Genomic DNA, 27,039 nt, shown 5'->3' with positions numbered 1-27,039 from the left:
TTTCAAGCAGGTCTTGGTTATATCTTTTAGAATTGCCAACCATCAGCTCTGTTTTTTTGTTTTTTGTTTTTTTTTTTTTAATTGGGGAAGGCGTTGGATAAGATTAAGCTGTTCTGTTCTCAGACGGGGAAGAAACATTTGTATCACCCAAGGCAAGGCTTCCTAAATGATAACGGTAGTTTAAAATTTGGGAAGGTCGTTGGATTTAAAAGTATTGTTTTACACAGAGGAAACTTTCAGTCGATTTTGCTTAGGTTCTCCAATAAGATGAAGACTTCGTTAGGCAGCCAATATCAGTCCTTTATTGCTTTTTCATAAATCCTGTTTACTGCTTGCTAGTTCTTTCTGCCCAGTGAGGTTCTAGATATCTTCAGGGATTAATGGGAATCATTTAAGAAGCCTGTTTTGTTTTTAATTGTTGACTTTGGAGCTCAGAAAACACATTCCAACGCCAAGCTGGACTATGCAGAGGAAGCACTTTTGTGTACTTTTTGGTTCTTGGCTCCACTGTGAACTTTTCCCCCAGATAACAACAGTCATTTTTCTCTTTCCTCCCTTCTCTCCCCATAACTCCAGAGCAAAGTCTGAAATGGATGTTACATGAATCACTTTAAGGGCTGCGCACGACTATGAACGTTCTGAGGCCGTTTTCTCACTAAAGTAGCTCAAGATGGATGAGTCTGCCTTGTTGGACCTTCTGGAGTGCCCTGTGTGTCTAGAACGCTTGGATGCTTCCGCAAAGGTCTTACCCTGCCAGCACACGTTTTGCAAACGATGTTTGCTGGGGATTGTGGGTTCCCGGAATGAACTCAGATGTCCCGAATGCCGGACTCTTGTTGGCTCTGGGGTTGACGAGCTCCCCAGTAACATCCTACTGGTCAGACTTCTGGATGGCATCAAGCAGAGGCCTTGGAAACCCGGCCCTGGTGGGGGCGGCACGACCACCTGCACAAATGCATTAAGGGCGCAGGGCAGCACTGTGGTTAATTGTGGCTCAAAAGATCTGCAGAGCCCCCAGTGTGGACAGCAACCTCGGGTGCAAGCCTGGAGCCCCCCAGTGAGGGTGAGTAGCTTGTAAGAGAGGCAGTTGGGTGAATACAGGTGGTGATGACTGACCACAGGTCTTTATTCTTAGCTTATTTTCCAAATCAGCTCAAAGAAGCCACACCTACCTGGGCAGATAGATTCAGCCTCAGGACCTTATCTTCTCTTGAAATAAGACTGGATCTGACATAATAAATCTTGTTTTTAAGACATTCTCTTATAGTCTCTATTGTCTGGTAGGATATTTTAAGAACCAGGTATCAAATGTTCATTAAAAGGAAAATTTGGTATGGTCTCACCCTTTTGATGTTGCTGAGAGAATTGTGTGTGTGTGTGTGTGTGTGTGTGTGTGTGTGTGTGTGTGTGTGTACAAGTATATATAGTAAATTTGTGTATGAGGAGATCGTAGGTAAGAAAGCAAGCCTTAATTTTTATCCTGCGTAGAGCCATTCTCTAGGTTTTATGAATGCACAGTATAAAATATGGTTGGAGGATTTTTTAGCAAATCATGGCCACAGGTAGCAGCTTCGTTGCTGTAGCAACAGAATGTCACATAGGACTACACTATTACGTCTGGCTGTACGTTGGGCTTTGTAGGGAGTGAAATGAAATACTCCATCAAAATGATTTTTCCCCCCTTGGTTTGGGTGGACATTATTGTAGGTGAAGTTAAATATTTCTACCTTTATTACAACTTAATTTAGTAAATAAAGATTCTTAATGGATAGGAGTCACGTTTCACGAGATCGGTTAGTTTCCTGATATGTGCTTTTGTTGTTATTCATGAAATGAGACATGGTCTTTGACATCTGGACAAGAGTCATTCTGTTTTGGTTGGAAGAAGCAATTTTGATAATCAGCCATATATTTGACAAGTGAATAGATTTTTTTTATAGTTTATTAAAAATGTTATTATTTTAGATTAAAAAAATTGTTGTCTAAGTCTTTTGCCTACACATGTGTGTGCCCGTAAAGGAATCAGATTCCCTGATGCTGAGTTAGGGAATGGCTGTGAGCCACTGTGTGGGTGCTGGGAACCGAATCCCAGTCTTCTGCAAGAGCAGCCAATGTTGTTGACTACCGAGCTATCTCTCCAGCCTCCGGTCATTTTAAAGAACATTTTAAAGCTGGCTGAGATTTTTTTCCCCTCAAATATCTGTAGTGAGAACCTAAAACTGATTGCTTTCATTTGACCAATAGCTACCCACTAGGATGGTACTGCTTAGTATGAACTCACACATGTGGCTATCATGTGGCTGTCAGCTCGTCGTTGCAAATGGTGTAAGTGATGAAAAGTGCTTACATCACTAGATGTTAAGCATCAAGTATCTTAACCACTGGTCCTGTTCGGATTACCAGAAAGCGTCTTTATCATTAGGCTCCCGGGTTTCCTTAGATTCATATATATGATATATGATGTGCAGATATTAAAATTTGGCCTCAGATAGCTTCCTTCCTTCCTTTTCTTTTCTTTCTGTAGCCTGGGCTAGCCTGGAATTCATTATATATCCCAGGCTAGCCTCAGACTCATGCTTCTACCTGTTTACTACGTATGGGATTACAGGCATGAATTACCCTGTCTTTGGGAAGTAGTACCAAGTTTACCGGTACCTTGATTAGTACATACGGGCTCATGGTTATTTTAATCTCACAACCAGTGATTGGGTTGATTATTTCTGAGCCACGGAGCCAGGTCTGCTTGCGGTAAAGGGGAGGAGAGGTAGATTTGCATCTTTGGAGGGGTTTTGTTTTTGTTAATTAGGCCTGGAGAGAGTGGCTTCTGGCTACGAATTGAAGTGTCCCAGTTGTTGCCTTACCTGTTGGGAGGAATGCTATGAATGTCTGATTGCTGATAAAGGAATTTAGGGAGAGGCTCGGTCAAGCCCATAGATTTTAACTGTTCTTTCTAATGTAGACTTGACGAGGAAACACTCGGAAGCAGAAAGGCCCTGTGTGGGCCAGCTGAGCTTCCAAAATGGGCTTTTACTTTTCTTTGGCTACTGGAGATTTTGATCATGTCGATATTATTTTTCTGGTTTACATGATTCCTAGTTGGCTTCCTGTTTTTCTTTGGCATATGATAGAGGCTCAGTTGAACTTGAGCCTTATTAGTTTGTATTAAAGAGTTGAAGACTTTGTAGAGAGTGGGGAAAAACAGACAAGCAGAAGTGTTCAGTCTGAATCAAAGTAAGTGATGTCATCATTATTAAAAATAATTCTTTTCCGGGTTACATTAGCATTTACTCATACCCGTTGGTGTTGCTTTTAAGTATTCAAAGCAGCTGAGGCTTCACATAAACAGCGTGAGCACCAGAAAGGTAGCTGTGTTCCCGGAACCCGGTGCCGTGTGTCCCTTTGCACACCTCCCCCAGGTGAGGGACTACAGGAACCCTCCTTCAGATGTCCTGACACAACCAAGCAAGCACTTCAGCCAGCTTCAAGCCCCATGTTAGAAAGCTGAGAGTGAGACCATGTGAGACGTTGCTTCAGCTCACCAGTGTTGCTCTGTGTTAGATTGTAGCCATGTGGCCTCCCCATGTTTCACACCGAGGTGGGTTCAATGCTGTCAGCAGATGCAAACATTTCCAATGTGTGATACACATCTTATTCCCAGAACTTTAGTGTTTCCTGCTTAGGCTGAGGAGGAAAGGGGTCCCTCCCTGTTGGACTGGAATCATCATGAGCCTTGTCTGTTCTTCAGTTCAAACAAAAAGAGTTCCCCGTGCTTTTTGGCCAGGGTGAAGCAGGAGAATGAACCCCAGGGAGGGGGAAACTAGATATTGTTTAGGTGGATAAAAGATGTCCCTATGGCTCATTATGGCTGTTATGTATTTGCTAGATAATATACATTATTTAATGAATGAATATATCTATGTATTTCATTTATATATTTATATATCTACAGAATAGATATATATTGAATATATAAGATTATATGCGTTATCTATTGACCATATTATATTATATGTATATATATGATGCAGAAAACAAAACATTTAAGTAATTCCTGTAAGACTGTATCCCTCTAGGAAAGTTAAGCTGCTTCCCGTAACTTCTGCTTTCTGTAGTTCATTTGGGTTTGTTTTCTTCTTTATTTACTAGGTGACTCTGCAGTGTAGCTCAGGCTAGCCAGGAACTCAAGCCCCAGGCTTCTGAGTTGTAGGTTTTTGGGTGGTGGTGTTCAGGGCCAGATTACATTCTTCCCGTAAACTGCAGGCGAGCTGATGATGGTGAGGCCAGATACAGATTCTGCTCATGAACTTCAGAGTGTACGATGCGTCTCTCGGGAGATGAGCAACCTTAAACATTAGAGCAGTGCAGGGATGTCATAAACAGCCTAACTGCTGTGCTGGAGAGGTAACGACGGGATAGAAGGGCTTTGAGTTCAGGGTGAAAGTAAACTTGCTTATGTGAGGCCCTCAGAAGCCGCCTCCAGGAGGAGGCGCTTGAACTGAGATCTGAGCAGTGAAGTGAATGGGGGCTGGGCAGGGGACGCACAGAAGGCAAACGCGGACAGGAAGTGAACATGAACAAAGCAAGCCATGGGGACGGTGACCCAAGACTAGGTTTAGAGTGTGAGAGCATACAAGGCCCACGAGGGATGCGGCCAGATGGATGGGTAGTAGGTGTTCAGAACCTGGGGCAGGGATGATCAGTAAGGCTTTAGAACAGGTAGAGCACTAGAGGCGGAAACCAAGGACTGAGACTCTGAGGAAAGGGGAAGATCTAGATCTGGGGCCACAGGTCACATTTCCTTCCCTCTGAAAATGCCAGCTATGCTTTCCTTGTTTCATAGCCTTTTCATGTTGTCTATATAGATTGTGTCTCAGACCTGCTCTTGTGGAAGTATTGACTTCAAGTACCTCAGAATGTGTCTCTCTGTGGGGAAGTACTATCTTTAAGTACCTCAAAAGGTGGCTTTCAATGGTACTAACTCTAAGTACCTCAGAACGTGGCTCTGTGTTAGGACAGGACCCTCCCAGTGTGGTAAAAGTGGATAAAATGAGAGCCCATACACATGACTAGTGTCCTTAATGGACGAGATCATGGCACGTAAAGACAGGGAGGCAAGACCATGTGAAGACACATGGACAAGATGGCCGATCACGAGCTAAGTGGAGAAGCATGAGAAAACCCATTCCCAGACCTTAGCCTTGTTCCGTTGAAGCTGTCCACTCTGTGGTATTCAGTGGCAGCAGCCAAGCACCTACTACTAAAGTCAGCACTTGGAGTGACTAATCAGTCCGTCCTGGTTGCCCATGGAGACTTGCCGTGGGCCAACCAGCCCATTTATGTCTTTAGTTGTGCTCTGGAGCCCTGTTGAGAAGTTATTCTTCCCTATCCCTTCGACTGGCCAAATTACCTGGTATGATTTCATAAGCTAGGGCAGGAATTTCATGAGAAGATTGCCGCTTACATGAGACAATGTGTCCAGTAGAAAATTTTGTAGAAGGAAGAAAACATCTGGAAGGGAGAAAGATTTCTTCCTTACGGCCCGTACTGTGATTTGAGTTTGGGGAGGTTGGTGGATGCTGGTGGACATACTGATGTCTATGGCATTTTGTGACAAAGCAAGCAAGAAGGGACTTGAAGAAGGGTCTTAGAGAAAGCAACACAACTTCCTTGTCTATGTAGAGGGGAAGGTGCTAAGGATGTCCCTAGACTGGTGTCTCAGGAGCCACCTAACTCATTTCTGTGCTGGGACAAGGGGGAGACCAGTGCATGTTTTGCTGAAAACATTTAGATGGGGCTGTGGTGGGAGGTAGGAGAGTGGTAAAAATTCACAGGAATCAGCAGAAGCCACTGTCCTTCACAAGTACCAAGCTTTGGAATGAGATGGATTGTGTTTGTGTCTAAGGGTTGTGGTCAGTGGTCACTGATTAAATACATAGAGTGGACCAAGTGTGGTCCAGACACAGAACTTCTGTGTGTTTCGGAGTGTTCCGTATGAACACTGTCACCGGAACTGAGGTCTCTGAGTACATGGGGGCAAGACTCTTTAGTAACTCATACTTGATTGGAGAACACTATTTAGTGAGCTTTGAGTGAGATTGGCCCAACTAAAAGAAAAACCGAAGACTCCCCCTCCCCATGGACATGTTTTGCAGATATTGGCCTTGTATTTTATTTACCCCTTGACACCTTACTCTGTGACGGAGGCAGGTGTCATCCTAGAACTCAGTGGAGGGCGCTGGGATGTGCCCTTCCCTCTTCAGTGATGACGTAGGGTTGGAGCAAGGACCTGGGAAGTCAGTGCTCTGCCACTGAGTTATTTATTCCTCACACCCCTAGCCCTGGGCTCTGGCACCTTCAGCGTGGTAGAAGGCAGGACAAATGGAACTTCACCTGTTGATACTTTATACAACGTATCCCTATCCCCCACCCCCCCCAGCTGAGGACTGAACCCAGGGCAGCGCTCTACCACTGAGCTAAATCCCCAACCCCTGTTGGTACTTTAAAGAGCAAAATCACACTCATCTTGGGATTAGGGACATCTTTCTAGGGGCAGAGTGTAGTATTTGAGAAATGACCATGAAAATTTTGAAATAAGTATTTGAAAACAATTTTGTTTAAAAATTTCAACCTTAGAAAAGCATATGCTACTAAACATATGTGCATACATACATACATATATATACCTAATTCTAGATCATTTTGTAGACTTTTGTATGTATTTTATGATTATAATATATATTATATACAATATATTGTATATATAATACATATATAATATATATATTATATATTTATGGGCTTGAGCTTTTTATATAAATACTTGCTGAGTTGCCAGATCATTTACTTTATCAGTGGAGTCCTTTCATGTTGGAGCACAGATCAGCTTCATTAATTGATTTGTGTGTAACAGACGTGCAGAGACGTGCACATAGCATGAGTGTGCCAGTCGGGAATCCCCAAGCTCCATTCAACTCAGAATGGCGAGAGGAGTTCTCCTCCTCTTTCAACAGTTGAAAATAAAAAGGGCTCACAGTCAGGCATTTGGTGGCAGAAACCGGTGTGTAGAGGGCAATGGAAGCTTCTAGTCTTTGTATTCCTAAGCCAAGGAGTGACAACTGTAAACAGGTTACAGTACCCCCCCATCTTCCAGAATAAGAAATTAATGGAAATGGAAGTATTTCAACCATGACACATGACACTCTGCAGTGCCTAGTCAGTGATGTTACCTGACAAGCTTTCTGTAGCTTCACGGTCACTCACAGGGAAGCGTTTGCCATCATTATTCTCACACACGGATGTCAGAAGGACAACTAGAATATTTCGGATAACGCGTCTGTATTCTTCTAGCTGGTCAGTGGCAGAGCTGGGATTCCACCTTAGATCTGTGTAACCCCAAATGCTTCCTTCTTGGACGTACCATGTGGGACGAGGTCTCCTTGGGTCTTGTTACTCTCTTTGGAGGAAGCTTTCTCAAGCCATAGCTAGCAGCAACTCTTCCCTTCGAGGGGTGCTTGCTACCTGTGAGTATTTTATTGTAAAAGTGTTTGTGTGTGTGTGTGTGTGGGGGGCACAAATTAAAACTCTGTTGTGATGAAAATGGATGAGGAAGCAGTCAGTATACATACGTTATAAGCTGTGACCTCTGTTTTCAACACTGAAGACCAACTGGCTTCATGTCTTCAGCATGGAGGTCCAGTACCTTTAGAGACTTAGAGACGTGCTTCAGGCAGGGCAGGGAGGGGAGGGGAGGACATGGGGGTGAGGGCACAAGAGGCTGAGCTAAACTCATTTCAAAAATACTTTGATTTTCTTCTTTGCCATTTTTGCACACGCATGTAATGCAGTGTGGTTGCCTTCACCCCTTCCTTCCCTGTCTGGTTCCTTTCTCCTCCACCCGGATGCACAAGTCTCTGTGGCACACCCATGTCTTTGTTGTTCTTGGTGACAACTGTGTTTATCCAGGGCTCTTTGTTAGGAACTATCCGTTGGAGCTTGTCGGGCTCACCTGTGGGTGCACACGTGAAAAGCAGTGACTGGCTCCCTCCCAGAACCTACCAGAAAAGCGTCATCTTTGATTTTCAGAAGCCTTTACAGCCTGACTCGTAGCACACACTGAAGGTGCTTGATGTACGGAGGCCGAATCAAGGGGACTGAGTGGCAGCCACGCTCTACAGAGCCTTCGCGGGAACCTTTCACCCTTTCATGTGTGCACACTGCTGATTTTGGTGCAGTCCCCCACAGTGCACATTATGGATGACACTTGCTTGTCCTGCTGATAGGTTGTTTTGTGGGTAAGTGTGAGGATTGAGGTACAAATGTTTTGAAGACTAGAAAGCCTGTGGAAGGAGAGGTATTGTTATACAAGCATCTGTTTTCCATTTGGGGTGAGAGAACCTGAGAGATAAGAGTGAAGAAAGGGCTGGAGAGGTGGCTCAGCGGTTGAGAGCACTCACTGCTCTTCCAGAGGTCCTGAGTTCAATTCCCAGCATCCACATGGTGGCTCACAACCATCTGTAATGGGATCCGATGACTTTTTCTGGTGTCTGAAGACAGCTACAGTGTGCTCATATAAATAAAGTAAGTAATTGGAAATAGAAGAATGGAGAAGGATAATGATTCAGGAAGGTAGTGTCTGGATGCAGAGCTACCCAAATGGTTGCAGGAGGCCAGGGTTTGCTGTCACACATGTGGAAAAGAGTCTGACAGTCTCTGGGGTTATTTTGTTTCCCCCGTCTACAGTCATGTGCCCAACACTGAGAAATACATTCTAAGGAATGTATTGCTGTACATTTTGTGATTGGGAAGATCATAGGGATATGATGTCAGCCATTCAGAGCTTTTGATACAGTAAAAAAAGCGTGATAGACATGCGCACACACATGTATGTACGTGTGCATACCTGTGTGTGCACATGTATACATGCGGGTGCTTGTATGTATGGAAGCCAGAGAACAACCTCAATGATATTCCAATAGTCATCATTCCTTGGGTACATCTTTTTTTTTTCCTTGAGACTAGATCTCTCTGATGTGGAACTTACCAAGTAGATTAGACTGTTTTGTTACTACTACTACTACTACTACTACTACTACTACTACTACTACTACTACTACTACTACTACTACTACTACTTTTGGTGGGGGGCTTTTGAACCCCAGCTACCCTGGAACTTGTTGGCTGGCCTTGAACTCATGGGTTCTCCTGTTTCTCTGCCTCCTGAGTCCAGGGATTAAAGACCTGTGCCACCACTACCCAGCCTATGCTCAGCTTTTTAAACATGGGTTCTGGAGATTGAATTCAGGTCTGTTTGCTTGCAGGGCAGGCATTTTACTTTCGACTATTGGCCAAACCCTGGTAAACATGTTTTGTAGTAAACTTTTCTCTACGTAGAGAGAAATCTAAATACAATAAAAAAGCAAATCAAATACACACACCAGGAACTGTTAGCATCACATATTATGTGCTCTGTGTAATAATCTTTTAATGGGACTGGCAGCGCCATAGCTTTCTTGACACAAGCTACGTGAGGATTACGTATACCAGTGATTATGACAACTTTCAGACTCCTAGACCAGAGCAGAATCCTCCACATCCATTGTAATCCTCTGGGTCCACCCTCGACTGTGCAGCCTGACCTAGACCCGAACATCATGGCACTTGACTATTCTTACTGCTGCTTTACAAAGAAGACATCTTTGGGTGATGAAAGAAGGAAAAGGGGAGAAGAAAATTGCCTGGGAAGGGCTAGGCAAACTAAGAAAGGAGAGGGGCTCTGGCTGGAGGTTCCCCACTGTTCTCGGGAAAGTCCCAGAGGTGTGATCTTTAGCTCCAGTCCCACTCTTGGCTTCCACCTCCCCAGGAGTAGAAGCACCACAGTTTGTTTACTATGTCTCCCATCCTCCCATGCTGCCTGCCCTGTCTTGTAACTACTGTTTGCTCTTTGGGAGTGGCTGGAGGGGTGGGGGTGTCGCCAGGGAAAGCAGTCGAAAACAGGGAAGGGAGGAGGAGAGGGCTGTGTCTTGAGTTGCTTTTTCCGGATCACTTTCCCAATTTTGTTCCCTTCCCCCCATAATTAGTTGATAGTCTCAGCAGGGAGGAGTAAAATCTTAGGTGTAAAAAGGCCCAGGAATGGGCAGTCTGTCAGTTCTCGCCTCTTCTCTCTCCCCCATCCCACACCCCATGGTTTCCTTCTTCTCCCCTCATCAAAAGCCTCTGCCTCTCGCAGAACTGTTTCTTCCAGTATCGTCGCACACTGCATGTATTCCTTCATCGTCCCCCGAGTCTGTTACTCAGTATGGTTTAAGCAAATCCATAAGAGTATGTGGGAAGACTTTTTCTTTAAGGTCTAAGGGCAGAGTGCGTTGCAATTCACTCTGTAGCAGGATCCTTGATAAGGATCCGTAATCGTGAGACTATAAGTGGTGTGTACCACGCAGGGTCGAGCGAGAAGCTCGGGCCTCAGTTACACAGCAGCGCGTTAGGATGAGCTACACTTACAATAGGACCACTTGTTACTAAGTAGAGTGAGAAGCTCAGCCGCCAAGCCTTACTTATAAGACAATGTAGTACAGTGGGGTATAAGTAGGGTAAAAATATTGTGTTCAGAGACAGCTCTGCCAGTAAGACTCCCTCTGAGCCCAAGGCACCCTTCTTTGTGGGTCCCCATCCTTTCCAGGATGTGTTCCTGCCAATGCCTAGTCAAGAGGGTGGTAACAGTTGCTTTGTGAGTGATGACATATGGGTTGCTGTAAACACAGCCACTTTAAAGATAGATGTGTGAGTGGGCTCTTAGGGGTATCTGGGAAGGGAGTGGAGGTGCCATTTCAGATGGCTGACAGTAGCAGCTAAGTAGATTATTTGCATGGGGGAAAAGTGAACAGCAGGAGTGGGTGCAAATGAGTTTTTCAGTCACATTAAATGTAGTGCAGAGCGGCCAGGGCTGTCGAGTTTGAGGGTGTCCTGTGAGCCTAAGGAAATGAGTTCCTACAGTTTTCCCTTGGTTTATGTATCTTAACATTTCTATTTATGCGTATTCGTGTGTGTGTCTGCATGAGTAGGCAACATGGCCATGAGTGCCCTCAGGCGTTAGCCACTTGCCCTGGGTGCTAGGGACTCAACTTCTCTTCTAGAAGAGAAGCAAGGGCTCTTAATGGAGTCATCCCTCTGGCCCCTAAAGGCTTTTGCTATTGCTGTTGTTTTGTTTGCTTGTTTGTGTTAGTGAGAAAGCTTTTGAAGTATTGCATTCTCACCATTCTTAATTTATCACTCAGGAATGAATGAGCAGAAATGGTTTTCTCATATTAAAGCGCAGTGTGTGGGCCCCACCATTGACCCATTGAGAGTGGTGCGGAAAAGGGGAGTTTGTTGTAGAGCATTCTTCTACTTTGGTCCTCTTCTCCCCTCCCCTCCCCCACTCCCTATGTATATGGAATTTATTGAAATGACCTTACAGGGTGCTGTCCAGGTAATCCAATAATGGCTGACCTTGAATGGAAAGTCCCCGAATTCAGGAGTTGCTCAGTCACACAATGCTGAGTGTCTCAGTTGGTCTTCAGTATCAGTTGGACTCCTGAGGAAGCGTACTCCAGTGCCAGTGAAGGATGGGATGATGTATTAGCGAGGCAAACAGGCAAAGAGCAAAATCCTTCTGTGTCTCTGTATAAACTGCCGTCAGAGGACATGGTCCAGGTTAAAGGTGTGTCTTCTTGCCTCTGGATCCTGATGAAAGATGTGTGTCTTCCTCCCTCAAAGGTCCGTGGTTAAAAGTGCATTCACCCTCTTCAAGCCAAGCAGAACAACCTCTCACGGTTGTGCCCTCCATTCCTGGTTAGTAGTGCATTCGAGACAACCAAGAATAACCGTCACAGGGCCTTAAAGCCAGTCAGACAATCTCACAACTTGGTGCTGTTATCACACCAGTGTCCGCACCAGGTCTTGCTCCACATACCTGAAGCTGGCTTTGAACTTGCGATAGCATTCCTTCCTCAGGCTCCCGAGTGCCAGGCTTACAGGAGTGAGCCACTGCACTCAGTTCATATCTGGTTTAATTTAAGTAATGGATTAGTTACTTGGCTTGTTGGGCTGACAAAATGGCGGATAAGGGCAGTTTAAGAAAGGAAAGGCTCCCGGTATGAGAGTACAGTCTATAACGGCTAGGGCAGCATGGAAACAGGAAGCAGGAGGCAGCTGACCAGCACACTGCATCAACATTCAGGAAGCAGAGAGAGAAGGATTCTTGTGCACACCTAGGCTCCTCGTTTTGTGCAGTCTGGGACCCCAGCCCCTGGAATGCATTCAGGATGGTCCTTCCCACCTCAGTTAACTAGATAATCTCTTATAGGCAGGCCTGGAGACCAACCCAATCTTGTTCTCATACAGACCTGCCCAGAGACTATTCCTTAGCTATTCTAGATTCTGTGATGTTGGCACGGTGTTGACCGTCACAGGGGACGCACCCCACATGGCACATTGGGAATGCCGTAGGGGAGCATTAGAAGTATGTTGGAGCAAGCACTAGTGACTGAGAGGTGAACATTAGATATCTTACGAGGATGGATAGTTTGCACTTTTGTTTGTTGTTTTAGGCAGTTTCATCTGGACCCAGACTCCCCATTTGATCTTGAACTCCTGCTTCTGTTTGTCCTCTCAGGTATGATGACAGGCGTGCCCCATCGAGCTGGCTATAGATTTATAGATTTTCTTCTTTAAAACCAGCAGCACATAGTTTTGTTATGTGCAGTTATGAACATTAATAGATAAGATTACACTTCAAACACTAGATTTTCATTGTGCAGTCAGTCCTAAGTGAAATCTGCTCAGTGAGTTGCTCATCCCTGTTTTAATGAACTCGCGTTTTGAGTATAGGCTCTGTTGACTTGCTGCCAGCTTTCCCCATGCTCTGACGTCTCCCGCAGTAACGCGTAGTAGAGGAGCCTGAGTCTATGAGGCTAAATATTTTTGGCAGGTGTAATTACTTTATTTTTTTGCTAGTATCAGCACTCTCTGTGTCTTCTGTTTTTATAAAATGAGTCCAGGATATTGGGAGATACAGAGGTGTCAATGTTGCATGGACTGATGTTGCTGGACCCGAAGTTGGTAGATAGACAGGCTCTTTGATACTCTTGTGCCATGGCTTGTGTGTACACACACACACACACACACACACACACACACACACACACACACCCCGAACAAAAACGAAAGAAACATAACAAGTCCACCCCACCCCCCGAATTGACATGGCAGCAGACATTGATTTCCTATGTCTGAGGCCTCTGTTGAGACTGTTTGTCAATGTGACAAAATACTTGATATAAGCAATGTGATAAAGAATCGATCCTGGCTCCCGATTCCAGTCTTTCATGTGGGAAAGACTGGGGTTGGGCAGTGCAAAAGGGGGGGAGGGGCAGGGGGAGGTACAGGAGGGAGGAGAGAGGAGGATGAGGGAGGGAGAGGGAGGGAGCAGAGGGGGAGGGAGGAGAAGGGGAGGGAGATAGTGAAAGGCGAGGGGGGGAGGGAGGGAGAGAGAGAGAGAGAGAGAGGAGAGAATGAATGAGAGAATGAGAATGCCTACACCGCAAGTATTCTCAGCTTTCTTTTACTCCATGCGGGTCCTCAACCTAAGGAATGGACCTGCTCAGGTCTTCTCCTAACTCCTTAGTTAGTTGTGTCTAGAAACTCTCTTTCAGACATGCTCATAGGTGTGTCTTACCTCCTAGGACTCGCCAGTCCAATCTACTTCATAATTGATGTTGACTAGCCGTCATAAGCCGTCACAAGGCCTGCAGATGTACTAAGCTGGGGGTCTGCTCCCTGGCTTTGCGATTTTCGGCTGTGTTTCTACTTCTGAAGGCTGTACTCTCCTCTCATTAAAGGAGGCTTACCAGGTGCTCCTTCGTACAGCCCTAGGAAAAGGCTGACTTTGAAACTGAAGATTTATTTTTTATTTTTTATTTTTTTGTTTTTTAAATTAGTCCATGAGCTGTCCTAGTTTGCTTTTTATTGCTGTGATAAAACGTGGACTAAAATCAGCTTGGAAGAAAATAATTTATTTCAGCCTTCAGTTCACTGTCCATTATGAATGGAAGTCAGGGCTGGGACTCCAGGTGGGAACTGTAGCTGAAGCCATGGAGGAGTGTTGCTTACCAGTTTCCTCAGCCTGGTTCACTTGGTTGTTTTTTATACAACCCAAGACCACAGACCCAGAGCTGACCCCTCCCACAGTGGACTGGCCACGCCCACATCAATCATTGATCTAGAATTGCCCCACAGAGTTGCCTACAGGCCAATCTAATGGAAGCATTTCCTTAGTTGAGGTTCCCTCAGCTGAGACTCTAGCTTGTCCAAGCTGACAAAAAACAGAATTACCTGGCACACAAAGTGATAGGCTCCATTGTGACATTCACGTAGGCTCTTTACCAATGGTTCCACCTTCTCTAGTTCCCTGGCACACTGGTTCCTCTCCACTCCATAAATGGTCCCCCTTCAACTTTTACATTGAGTGCACACACACATGCATGGGATGTATGCATGCTGCATGTGTACGATCATTTAGAACAAACTGATTGGTATCTCAGCGTCACCCTTGGTGAGAACATGTGTCCCTTATGGAGAGCAGCAGTCAGCCTCTGGATTCCTCTAGAAGCCCATACCACTGTGTCTCCCATAGGAACTTTCAGATGAGCTTTTGATGATCTATTGGTACATTTAGAAGAGGGACAGAGAGAGACAGAGGCAGAGAGGGGGGGGGGAGGGGGAGGAAGAGAGAGAGAGAAGCAGAGAGAGAGAGAGAGAGAGGAGAGGGAGGAAGAGAGAGAGAGAGAAGCAGAGAGACAGAGAGAGACAGAGAGAGAAGCAGAGAGAGAGAGACAGAGAGAGGCAGAGACAGGCAGGCTTAGCTGGTGGGGAGGGGCAAGCAGACTTAGCTTGGCATATAATTCTCATCTGCCTGCAGTGACTGACCTCTGTTCTGCCTAAATATTATATACAGTCATATACAGTCGTCACACTGAAATTCCACGTTAGGTCCCATCATAACAGGCTATTGCAATTGGAGTTAAATCTGTGACCCATGAACTCCAGGGATGCATTCAGACCACAGATAGCACCTGGTTGCTAAGCGAAGGCAACTCAGGACCAACAGACAGACATGTATGTTTAGGGGCACACGGTGTTCATTATGGAATCCGTCATCTACAATGGGACACTGCAGAGTCAGAGAGGGTAAGCCAGGGGAGTGAGGGTCAAATAGGGTCATATGTTCACCGGAGCTGAGGTCAGGCATGCAAGCCTGGGAGACAGGAGGAGGTTTATCAGACGAAGGTCCATCCGAAGGGCACAGAATCGTTAAGAACACATTTAGGGGGAATGCCGAGGGATTGATTTCTTCCTCTGCTTCATTTTTTATGAACTCTGCTTCTTGCCAGGTGGAAAAATGTAAAGCTGGGAAACGGGATTTAGTCAGCACCAGGCAGACCTTCCAGACCTTGCTGTCTGCATTGCTCTTGCGCCCCGTAACCAGAACCTTTGTTTCATCTTCCTAGCAATGAGAACTTTTGGTTTCATATGGCCCCGGGCTCTCATGCAAACTGCGCTTGAGGGTGTGTGGGGTCCTGGTAGTTTAGGGGGTAACATTTGCGATATGAATGCGGTAGGGCCTTTCGTTCTGTTTTAAACGGCCACCTTAAACTTTAGATACCTAAGCACTGTTTGAGTTTGCGACTCCAAGTGATGACGAGTATTCAGTTTAGTTGTGGTTCTGCCGTGGCTTGTGGGCTGACACTGGTTTTGCTGGCTTCTCTGGGTCCCGTCTGCAAAAGGAAATGATGACAAGAAGCACTGTCTGGGGCCTCCTCTTTTCCTGTCTCCCAGAGGTCTGCCCAGCAGGATGCATTCTCTGTCATTGCTGTTTCTGACTGTTGTCAACCTCCTATCCCCTCTCCTCTTCCTTTCATCCTTTTCTCATTTCCTCAGATAAAACAAATAAAAATAGCCAAAAGACTTTTAGAGACACATTACTTAATTCTTTAGATTAAAATTGAAAACACTTAGGGCCGTGCTGGTTAGTCAGCAACTCTTTACTATGACGAAGCGCTTGAGACAGTCAGCCTGGAAAGAAGAAAGGTTTATTTTGGCTCACTGTTGCCCAGGCCTCACTCTGTGATCTTCTAGGCCTGTTGTTTGGGGCCTATGCTGGCAGAGTACACCCTGGAGGGGAGTCATGGTAGTGTTGGGTCCCTCACCTCATGGCGCCTGGGAACAAAAGAGAATTTCTAGTTTCTAGGTTCCAGTAACTTCAAGTTTATGCTGCCTGCCAATGGCTATCTTTTCTCTAGGGCTCACCTTCCAAGCATTCTACACCTCCTAAGAGCTTCAGGGGCTAGAAGACAGGCCTTCCCCTGAGCCCTCAGGAGTGAGGCAGGATCCCCTTTCCAGCAGGCTCTGGGTCTTCCTGTAAGGGAAGCCAAGTGTGCGATGTAATGCAATTCTGGTTTTCTCCTTCTTAATATATATATTTTTTGAAGCCCAAGGACAATTTTATTAGCGTATTAAATAAAAACACCACAGGGCAGGCAATTTTATAATCTTAGCAGCTGCCCAGAGGAGGGAAAAGCCATGCTCTTTGAGTTGCTCTCTTAAAGGGCTACCCCATGGCAATTGACAGCCATGTGGCAAGGAGGTGGCACTTAAGGAAACCCAAAGTTTCAAGAAAGCATACATAGGTGCTAGCTGGCATCTAAAAGAGAAACAGGAAAGAAAAAGAGAGAGTGTGTGTGTTTGTGTGTGTTTGTGTGTGTGTGTGTGTGTGTGTACGCACACGTGAGTTGTGAAGTTGAGCCTTCCTGGGTCAGGTTCTATTTTTTTTTTTTTTTTAGTGACAGCCACTTTTCCTGGTCTGAATCACATGTAAGCACATGTGTTTATGTAATCGATAGCTTTCTGATGGGTTTTGTAATCGATAGCTTTCTGATGAGTTTTGGAGCTGCAGTTCCAGGGTAGGCCCCCTCGTGCTTCCATAGCATTACGTATTTCCTAATGAGCGTCTATAGTCAACACGTCCCGACTCATTGTGCAGGCTAGGAAAGGACACCGGGGGAACGCTTCACGACAACAGTCCTTACTGTGCTTTTACATCTTTTTAATAAAGGATGTCTCAACAGCTTACTGGGGATTTATCTCAGAGCCTTGCAGTCATCCTAGCTGGGAAGTTCTTTTTGTGTGTAGTATAAATGAACCCTTGTCCCTGTAATTGAGTCTCATCCGCTGTCCCATTTTAGTGGAGGTTCCCTTCTCTTGCCTGCCCTTGACCTTGCGGGGCCGTTGTCCAGTCCCAGCTCCTCCCCGGCCTTTGTTATCTCCACTAAAAACCTGTTTCTTAAGGTTTTGTATTTGACATTTTCGCCTTCACAGTCACCCGCCTTTGGCCATTCTGCAGCTCCTGCTCATCGTATTGGGGTTCCCACCCCAGCTCTTAGTGTGGTAATAGGGTTCTGAAAAGGGCTCTGGGTGACCCTGTGACCCCCACCCACACGCCCGACCACCCACACTCCCGAGTACTCTGCGTGTTTTCATACATTTCAGGTGCCTTTCATGGGGGTGAGGGGTGGGACGGGGACTCTGAGTTCGAGACTTAGAGGGGAGCAGTGTTTGGGATGTTAATAAATTAATAAAAAAGAATGCATCATAATGCTGCGGATATTCATGCTTTCCCTAGACTTCGGATTTTCCTTTACTTTAATTGTCTGCCATCTCTTAAATGAGGTTTTTTCCCCCCACCACCTTTTCGATTAAACCGTCTCCTGCTCTTTATAGTAGCATCAGCAATTTTCAGCTTTTAGCAGGCATTGAAAAAAATGCCATTCTGGACTGGAGAGATGACTCAGGGGTTAAGAACACTGGTTAATCTTCTAGAGGACCAGAGTTCAATCCCCAGCACCCACAGGGCTGCTCATTACTGACTATAACTCTGGTCCCAAGAGGATCAAATGCCCTCTTCTGGCCTGCACAGGTACTGCACACACATAGTAGCAAAACCACCCCAAACTCATAAAAAAAAAAAAAAAAGATTATGAAAATATTAAAAGAAAAATGTCAATCCAATGTTTCTTGTTAAATGTTTTTAACTCTATGGCTTAGTTTTAAATGCATATATAATGTACTTAATACTCTTGTTACATGCCTGCATTTGGCACCAGGTTGTTCTCTAATTAATTATGTTAGTTTTGTCTCCTGTACTCAGTCGTAAGGAACTCCAGAGCAGTAATAGTTGTGTGCACATGCGTGTGTGTGTGTGTGTGTGTGTGTGTGTGTGTGTGTGTGTGTGTGTGTTTACTACTTGTTTTTATTGTTTAATTTGAGAGGAGGGTACTGGAGTTGATTGAATTTGGGGTTTTGCACATGCCAAGCACGCTCTCTACCCATCCTTTTCTTTGCATAAAAAGTCTTAGGTATTCAGTTCAGGCAATACTTCTCGATGGGATTGGTAGAGCTCCACATGCGTTTGGTCAAGTCCATGTCTTCGTAAGCATGGTGTGCCCCAGCACACGGCGGTCTTAGTGAGCTTTAGTCACATTCACTTTTCCATTGTTCAGTCCTCGTGAAAGCTGGCTGTAACTGAATCCTGAGATGCAGTTCTCTCAAGGATGGCCCTTGAAACACTTGTACTGCACCCACCATGGTGGTCTGGAAGTCATGTTTTCCTAGGTTATTAGGGGAAAAAATGTTCTGCTGAGTTGCATTGGAAGCCCTTGAAAAGGTAAAACGTGTGAAATGCTATCTCATGTCCCCCAGACAAAGCAGACCTAAGCCCACCAGGCCTCTTGGTCTTTCCCAAACACCTTCCGATTTCTTTGTGCGTCTGCGGTGGACGGGGGATGTTCCAGGGAGTAAATGCCTCTGTTCCCATGCAGAACGCCTATATACTAAGTCACTCCCGAGGAGAGGAGAGTAAATCCCTTGGGGGGTTGGAAGTGCAGGTAACGAGGTGGTTAGCAGTAGCGCCTCCTCAAGAGGGGCAGGCAACACGAGCATTCAAAATTAAATTAAAATTCTTGAGAAGGAAGCAGAGAGGGGAGAAACGGACAGTTACAAGAATAAATTAGTCCCCAGGGACCCTTTCCAATTCCCACACTGTAAGCTAACCAACTATGATTTGAAATGTGACAAGGACCCAGGGGCTCTAGGGTGAAGATACCTGCAGGGCTGATCCTCTGTGATGTTAATATATCACAGTGCTTAACTACGCATATGGAAATACCTTGAGTTATTGTTACTTCTCTCGGGAGAGTGAGCTATCTGATACCCACAAGAACGTGACACTAGATCTACCTGACATTTCATTACAGATTAAAGACAATGGCAGATCTGGCAGAGGAGCCTGGTAGGAGGGCCTGGTAACTCTAGAAACGTATCAGGCTGGGTTCTCTAGGTATGCTGTGAATGAGGAGCTTGTGTGGAGGGAGCTGGGGAATTCACTGTGACTTTTTATGATGTAAATCCACATGTGTGGCTAGGTTTATTTGAACTTAGTTTTGTTCTTTGTAATCCACACTTTCCTTTTCTTCCTGGACTAAGAGGCGAGGTTTCTTGTTCACTTTGACCTTTTATACTGGCTCCCCAGACTCCTGGGTCCAGCTTTATTCTTTGTGCAAATGATTAGCATCAGGCTAGTATATGGGCAGGGCTCACCTGTCATTCTTATTGACTATGTAGTCTTTGTGCGAAGGCCCCCATAGGATACTCACTCATCCTGTCTGCTCACTGTCACTGTTGACGGTTTAGGTCCTATTCAACATGCCCTATATTCAGAGATATATATTGAACTTTCAAATGTATGACAAAAATTGTATTCTGGTTATGAATATGTCAGTATATCAAAATACATTCTGTACCTGGATGGAAAGGCCAGCACTTCTTCGTACTATCACCAGACATATTGGGATCCTAAGACAAAGAAGAGAGTATAGGCGTGTCAAAGGAAAATGGAGGCAAACTGATAGTTGGATGGCTCAATCTATCGCTATAGTCAAGTGAATGCTATTTGACAATTAAAAGCTTTCCAAATATTGTTGGCAACACTATAGCAGATAACACGGTCTGCCCAGGTAGCAGTAGATTGCAACTGGGCCAGCAAGATGGGACTTGCATGACTGAAGGGAAGAACCAACTCCTCAGAGTCGCCCTCTGCTCTCCATAGGTGCATGAGTGCATAAGTGGCACCCTCTACTCACACACACTAAATCATAATAAATAGATAAATTTTGCAAAGAAGTACATAGCAACTATGTATCGGTAGTTTCAGAACCAAACCAGCAATTATGAAGTTGATAGGTGTGGTGGTTTGAATAGGTTTGGCCCCCATAGTCTCATGTGTTTGAGTACTTGACCCATAGGGTAACTATTAGGCGGTGTGGCCTTGTTGGAGTAGGTGTGGCTTTGCACAGAGGAAGTGCGTCACTGTGGAGGGGTGGGCTTTGCAGCCCCCTATCCTCAAGCTACACCCCAGGTGTGAACTCTCAGCTCTGTCCCCAGCACCATGTTGGCCTGCATGCTGCCATGCTTCCCGCCTGCCATGATCGATAGTGGGTTAAACCTCAGAGCTATAAGCCAGCCCCAACGAAACGTTTCTTTTGTAAGAGTTGCCATGGTCATGATGTCTCTTCAACAATGGTAACCCTAACTAAGGCAATAGCTAAGATCATGGGAATATTTTAGGAGTTAATTCTATGGAATGCTGTGTATCTGGTCATAGAAACTTAATTCTCAACATTTTACCTCAGAGGGAATATGTCACAAAATGCTTTTCTGTCTTGAAGACGGAAAAAGTATTCTTTACCAATGCTGTGTCTGCTCGTCGCGCCTGGGTTCGCCGTGATTGAATGCACTTTTCACTTGCTTTGTATCCCTATCCCTGCTTGAGGAAAGAAGCTTTGACAGTTTCATAAGCTGGTGACCCAACAGGGTCTGAGGTGTGCACATTGTAGTCCCCGTAAGTGTGACTTGTAACAGGAATTTAATTGCTTCGCCTGTCACATCTCACCTGATGCTCGGGTGTCTGGACAGAACCCCAGAGCCCTTGCTCTGGTTGGCCTGGAGTCCACTCCTGACAGTCTCCAGACGCTAAGCACGCACCTACTTGGCACAGACAGCTGCGATCAAAGGTGATCGGAACAATGCATCGCTTTGATTAATAATTACACAAGCCTTTTTTAAAAAAAAAAATTTGAGCAAGGAACGATACCACAAACATTCTCATTAATAAAATAGAGGTTAAAGAACAGAACCGTTTGGGGGTGACCATCCAACCCTAAGTCATTCACAATGAAGCTGCTTTCTGAGACAGATTGGGTTTCCTTAAGAAGGAAGCCACCTTTGTTCCAAGTCCCAGTGCATTCCTTAGAGGTGAGGTCACCCTGCACTGCTGATAGCTCTCCCTTTCCTAAAGAGGGGATGGACGCTGAGGTCCCCAGCACAGCCGGTTTCTCACAGCCCCTAAAATGAGCCTTAAGTGTACCTGTCCATTAAAAGTTTTTGAAGGACAAAGGCAACTTCAGAGGCCTCTTGAACCGTGAATTGACAAGAAAGACAATATGCTCTGTTTGTCAGATGGCCTCGTCAAGAACAAAAGAACTATTCACTGAGACATGACTTTCATGTAGTTAGAGGAGAAGGAGGCAGATGGTCATCTTGTCATGTGCATAAGTTTTAAGGCTGCTTGACTGTGATTATTTGAAACCATAGTTTTCAGTTGTTCTGATTTAATGAAGTCACGGAGAGGGGTTGTATTAGGAAGTGTATAAATGTTGCCACGACTGTTTCTTGGACAATGAGAATGTAAAAATTAGTCTCCCCTGTCTCTCATAACAGCCAAGGAGTGAAATTGTGTAGTGATCCCGGGATTACGCTGTCTGTAATGGTGAATAGTATCCTCTTGTTCTGTTTGTGCCTTTTATTTTACTTTTTTTGGGGGGCAGGATCTTACTTGTCGCCCCGGTTGGCCTGAAGTCCTGGCCTTCACTGATCTTCCTTGTCTCAGCCTCTTACCCTCCCTACCTCTCCTCCTTCCCCTCCCCCTTCCCCGCACCCCCTTCCCAACCCGGAGACTGGAACTACAGGCATGCACTGCCATGTTCATCTAAGAGAAGCTCCAGTTCTGCCTGTTAGTGTGACACGTCACTCTTCATCACAAAGCTTGTGGTAGTGACCCGCCAGGCTTGAGCAACACGGCCAAGCCTTATCTCTTCAGCTTGTATAGTATTTTTAAGCCACACAGGTTGTTCAGGAAGCCATGAGGGCCCCAGGCCTTTGCCCCTGCTCTTTGACCCACGGGGTCAGTAGCCACCTTTATTCCAGTTCTCATGCCTTGTTTCTTTACATAAGCTTGGCCTTTTCTCAGCTGTCACTTAACAAAATGGCCATTCCAGACGGCCAATTCTAAAACACCAGCCCTCAGATTTATGACAACCTTCTGTATTTACTGTTTTTCATTTTCTCTGTGGCACGTGTGTTACGCACCGTGGCCCTCTATGAGGGCCAGGACTGTGGCCAGGTGTGTTCCTATAGGTATCAGCAGCAGTTGGAATGGAATGGCTGGATATTTCTTTCTTAATCATGACTGCAAATGGCTATAAAGAAGGAAATGCTTGTTTTGGCTTTCAGTTTGAGGAGGTATAGTCTCCCACAGAGGGGAAGGCAACTTGAAGGTAAGACTGTGTCTCTTTCCTTCCTCATATCTTGGGAACAGGAAGTAGACAGTAGACAGGAAGAAGGGCCTATTTTTCAGTCTTCAAGACTCACCCACCCCTAAATGATTCACATCTTCTGGTGTCATTCCTGAAGGTTCCACAACTTTCTAAAATGGGGGTACCCTCTAAAGACCAAATGTTCCAACTCATGGAGTCTATGGGAGGGCATTTTGCATTCTACCCTCAGTGGCCTATACGTAGTTTGCTCTTTGAGAATACATCCCATAACGAACAAAGCTAGGAAACCTGAGCTGATGTATATCAGTGTTAATTCTGCAAATGGCACGTTACAACGTGACAGACAGAAAAATGACCGTTAGCCCTTCAGTTTCAAGTGGATTATGAGCTTTTGCTACTGAGTGAATTCGAGGGTTACCTACGCTTGCTTGGAACGTCACCATGTATTGCTTTAGGAAGATCATTGTGGGGCTTTAAGCAAATGATGTTTTTGTCTTCTTTTTGTTCCCACTCTGCATCAGTACAGAGTCAAACTGTGGCAACATCTGGTTTTAGCTCCTATAGGTGAACATGGATCCCTTATTTTATGGTATTTGTGTGCTTCAGCCATCCAGAGCACGTGGTAATGAGGGTATGGATGGGAACACTTTTCATGCCTTTCTGCAAAGTTCTAGGCTTAACATTTTCTTGAGGAGAGAAGCGACATTGTTTTCTGTACCTAAAACTGTTTAAGGAGTGGGCGGAAATACCTCTGAATCTTGGCTGTGTCGTGACTTGGGCGTGTTTCTGAGTATGGCATAGCATAGATTCAAATTAGCCTTCAGATACCCTTTTGTATTTTCCTCTTCGTAAAATAATACAACCACAATGGGGGTGGATTCCATTGGAGTGTCTGGATCCTGATAAGAGTCAGAACGAATTTCTTTTTCTAATATGATCATATCTGTACACATGTAGTCTATGTAAATTTGTTTAAATATCCCCATGGGGGCCTTCGTAAACATGGCTGCAGTCACGTGCCTCACCAGCTTAAGTCTGCCTGCACACGCTTCCTCCAATGTTCTTACCCAGGGAGTCACATTTTGCTGATAATTTCCATCCTAGCCTCTGTGTTCAAAATCGGAATGGTTGCTTGTGGGTTTCCATCAATAAGATCATTATGTGCATTGTGGTCTTTTTCTCACATAGAATTAGAAGCTGGTCTCATCTGGGATCCTGTTCCGTTTGTTGTTTGGATGCCTGAGGCCATTTATAAAGAACATTCATTTCCCATAGTGTGAAGTCCATGAAGCCTAAGATCCAGGCAGTAGTAGCATTAGTTATCAGGTGAGGGCTTCTCTGTGCTTCAAAGTTCCGAGAGGAAAGGGTCCTTCTTAGAAGGCAGAAGGACAAGCTGCCTAGTGCGTTCTCTTACTCCCTTTCTCCCTAATCCCATTCATGTGGGAGACCTCCCCATGATCCAGTGACTTCTTAAAGGGATCCGATCTTAACACCACCATCTCATTGAGAAAACTGAAGTTTTTCAGGGACCCGTTTAAACCACAGTGTGGAGACCCAATCAAAACAGCGTAGAGCAATTTTGGAAGGGCCCCAAAAGTCACATCACTGCTCAGGTGGGAGGCGCTCTCGCCTCTGTGTGCTGGCCTCGGACATCTGCCAGTTAAGGACTGCAGGCTCTGTGTTGAGAACCCTCCAGATCCTGGGCCTTCTTCTGGAACTCAGGTATGACTGACCGTGGTGGGCCTCATCTGTCTTACCTTCTCCAGGCTCTCTGGGAAGTCCAAACCTTCAGACTTGCCTTTCATCCATATCTCTCAGAACTCTGTGACATCCCGCACTTGCCCCTTGCCTCTCCCCTGGACCAGGTCCTACCTATGCTGCCACGAACAGCAGCGTTCATTACTTCACTGGTCCCAAGAGCATTAGTGGGGAAGATGGTATTGAGTCTGCCCCTCCACTGCCCTCCGTGCTTCTACATAATTCTATTAGCGTCTTCTTCACCCCCACCCCCATTACCAACCTCTTTTCTTTTAGTTTACTTTTAACTCGTCCTCCCTTCCCTCCTCCAGTTCGACTTTGTGACCTTTCAAGTTCAGCCACGCCCCCTTTCCCAATCAGTAAATCTATTTACTTTGGTAAATGGCGACCGAGGTCCTTTATTACAGTTTCTTAGCCATTTCGGATTTATGGTGGACGAGCCAGTGCATAAAACACACACTGGAAGATGGCTTTTCCTAGCACACATCCCCGGTTTTCCTGCAGACGGCGTCTGACTTTGCCCTGGTGTTAGACAGAGAACTGTAGGATGAAGTGTCTTACAGCACTCCTAGAAGACTGTCGTCTTCCCGACGGGATTATTTTATAGATGAAATAACTCGAATGGGCTTTTAGTTCCAGAGTAGCATAATTGCTGGTTAAATGACTTACAGGAGAGGCTCAGTCCCAGTTAATGGACGTTTGTACCTTTCTTAAAAACACAAGTTGAAAAATTAAATTTGTCGCTTGGTAATTTAATTTGGGGGAAGTGGGGAGGGGGCAAAGGATTCCAAAGCGGGCTTTAGAAATCGGTTGTAATTAATTGCATGTGCAGATGCCTTGGCTGAGATGGGGAGCCGGTGAGTCTAATTGTGTCTAAAGTACAGTTGCATGCCGAACTAGATAATCACACTGCAGGCCTGCCTACCCTTGTCTGCGTTCCCCTTTAGGCATGTGGTAAATTGTTTGCCCATTAAGCATGACCTCTTCAGTGTCTGTGGAGCAGAGCAAAGTGACGGCACACAGATGCCGGGGCTGCGTGTGCACCCAGGGAAGTTTGATTCTCGGTGGCAACATCCACAGAAGGTGCTAGATGGAACCTTGAGTATCCGCTAGGGGAATTTTATACGCTCTAGCTTAGTTTTTTATTTGATTTTCTTATGTTGGGTAATCTGAGCTCTCAATGAAACATCTGCTAATAAATGCACCTATTTGTGGTAAGCTGCCTGGTACACTGAGAGATACTATATTTTATACGGAATACTGTGCGATCATACGGCTTTCAGGGAGAATCTTAGGGACACCTCACCTAGGCACATCCCTGTGTCGTGAACGCCCATTCAGCTCCTAAGGGCAAAGTTATCTTTTGGGCGTCTGTAGGTGTTTCTTACCTGCCACGGTTTCCGTTGCTGTAGCTTTATAATGGATGTGACAGATTTTCTTTTAGACTTAAGTCATTGGTATTTAGAAAAATGACTGTTCGTGGGAGTTTATGATTATTTCACCTGGACTCCTTAAGAACTAGTATGACCTCTTTTCAGTACATGGGGTTTTATTGGAAGGATCTGCTGAAGGTGGTCTCATGCGGACGCTCCCCTGTGGCTTCTCTTTGGGTTTCCTGTAGCATTAAAAATGATTTACCGATTACAGTTTGATTTTTATAGGATATCCCACAGTTTCAAGACTCCAGTCTTCATTACCGACCTACCGCAGAGAGTTTATTCTTGATGTCCTGTATCTCTGGCCATATTTTAGCAGAAACGGAGATTTTCTCATTGCTCTATCAAAATGATGTGATTTTCCAGTAGTCAAGTGTGAGATCTTGAGAATAGGTTGCTAGAGAGATTGTGAGAGTCCTGAAAATGTATGCGTTTACATCCTGGGGCTGGGTAGATTTTGTTAATTCACAGAGTAGAGTTATCTGGGGGGTGGGAACCTCCTTTGAGAAAATGCTTTCCTCAGACCGGCAAGTGGGCAACGTAGTGGGAAGATTCCTTGATTAATGATGGATGGGGAAAGTGGCCTGTGCTACCCCTGGCTGGTGGTCTTAGGTTTATAAAAAGCAGGTTGGGCAAGCCAAAGGGAGCAAACAACTAAGCAGCAGTCCTCTGTAGTTTCTGCTTCAGTCTCTGCCTCGAGGTTCCTGTCTTGAGTTCCCACTCTGATTTGCTTTCATAAGGGGCAATGAATTGTAGGCTAAAATAAATCCTTTTTTTCCCAACTGTACCAAAACAAAACAACCAAAAAAAAAAAAAAAAAAAACCTAGAAAGATTGGAAACATTTAGATGGAACTTGGCATGAATGTTTGAGAGTGTAGATGATTGGTCAGTGTGGCTTATGGAGTGATTCCAGGATACACAATTATTAGAGTCCAGGCTTCAGTCACAGACTTAACTCCTATGGGATTTGTTCACAGGAAACAATTCAACTTGACTTTCTTCTTTGAGGCAGTACTGTCAGAGTTGGTAATGTTGTATTTAAAAACTAGATTCTTCTGATCTGGTCTTTCCCTAACATTAGACTTAAGAAAATTCTCATACATCTGAGCTAGTGTAGGATTCAAGGTTGTAAGGTAGCAAGAAG

The 27,039-nt window shown here is 45.2% G+C and overlaps 1 protein-coding gene across 1 annotated transcript in view; it reads left to right on the top strand.

Annotated features, from left to right (window-relative positions):
- The first annotated feature begins 643 nt into the window (after positions 1–643).
- The window catches only part of Sh3rf1 (SH3 domain containing ring finger 1), a 157,907-nt gene continuing 131,511 nt past the window's right edge, over positions 644–27,039 (top strand). Inside the window, exon 1 of the mRNA XM_032918465.1 lies at positions 644–1,063. Coding sequence (XP_032774356.1) covers positions 671–1,063 — 393 coding nt within the window. The 5' untranslated portion in view covers positions 644–670. The remainder of the gene's footprint in view (positions 1,064–27,039) is intronic.

This window comes from Rattus rattus, chromosome 13, assembly GCF_011064425.1.
Source record: "Rattus rattus isolate New Zealand chromosome 13, Rrattus_CSIRO_v1, whole genome shotgun sequence".
Taxonomy (NCBI): domain Eukaryota; kingdom Metazoa; phylum Chordata; class Mammalia; order Rodentia; family Muridae; genus Rattus; species Rattus rattus.
The sequence above is the reverse complement of the archived record's forward strand: the minus strand, read 5'-3'. Positions and strand labels throughout refer to the sequence as shown.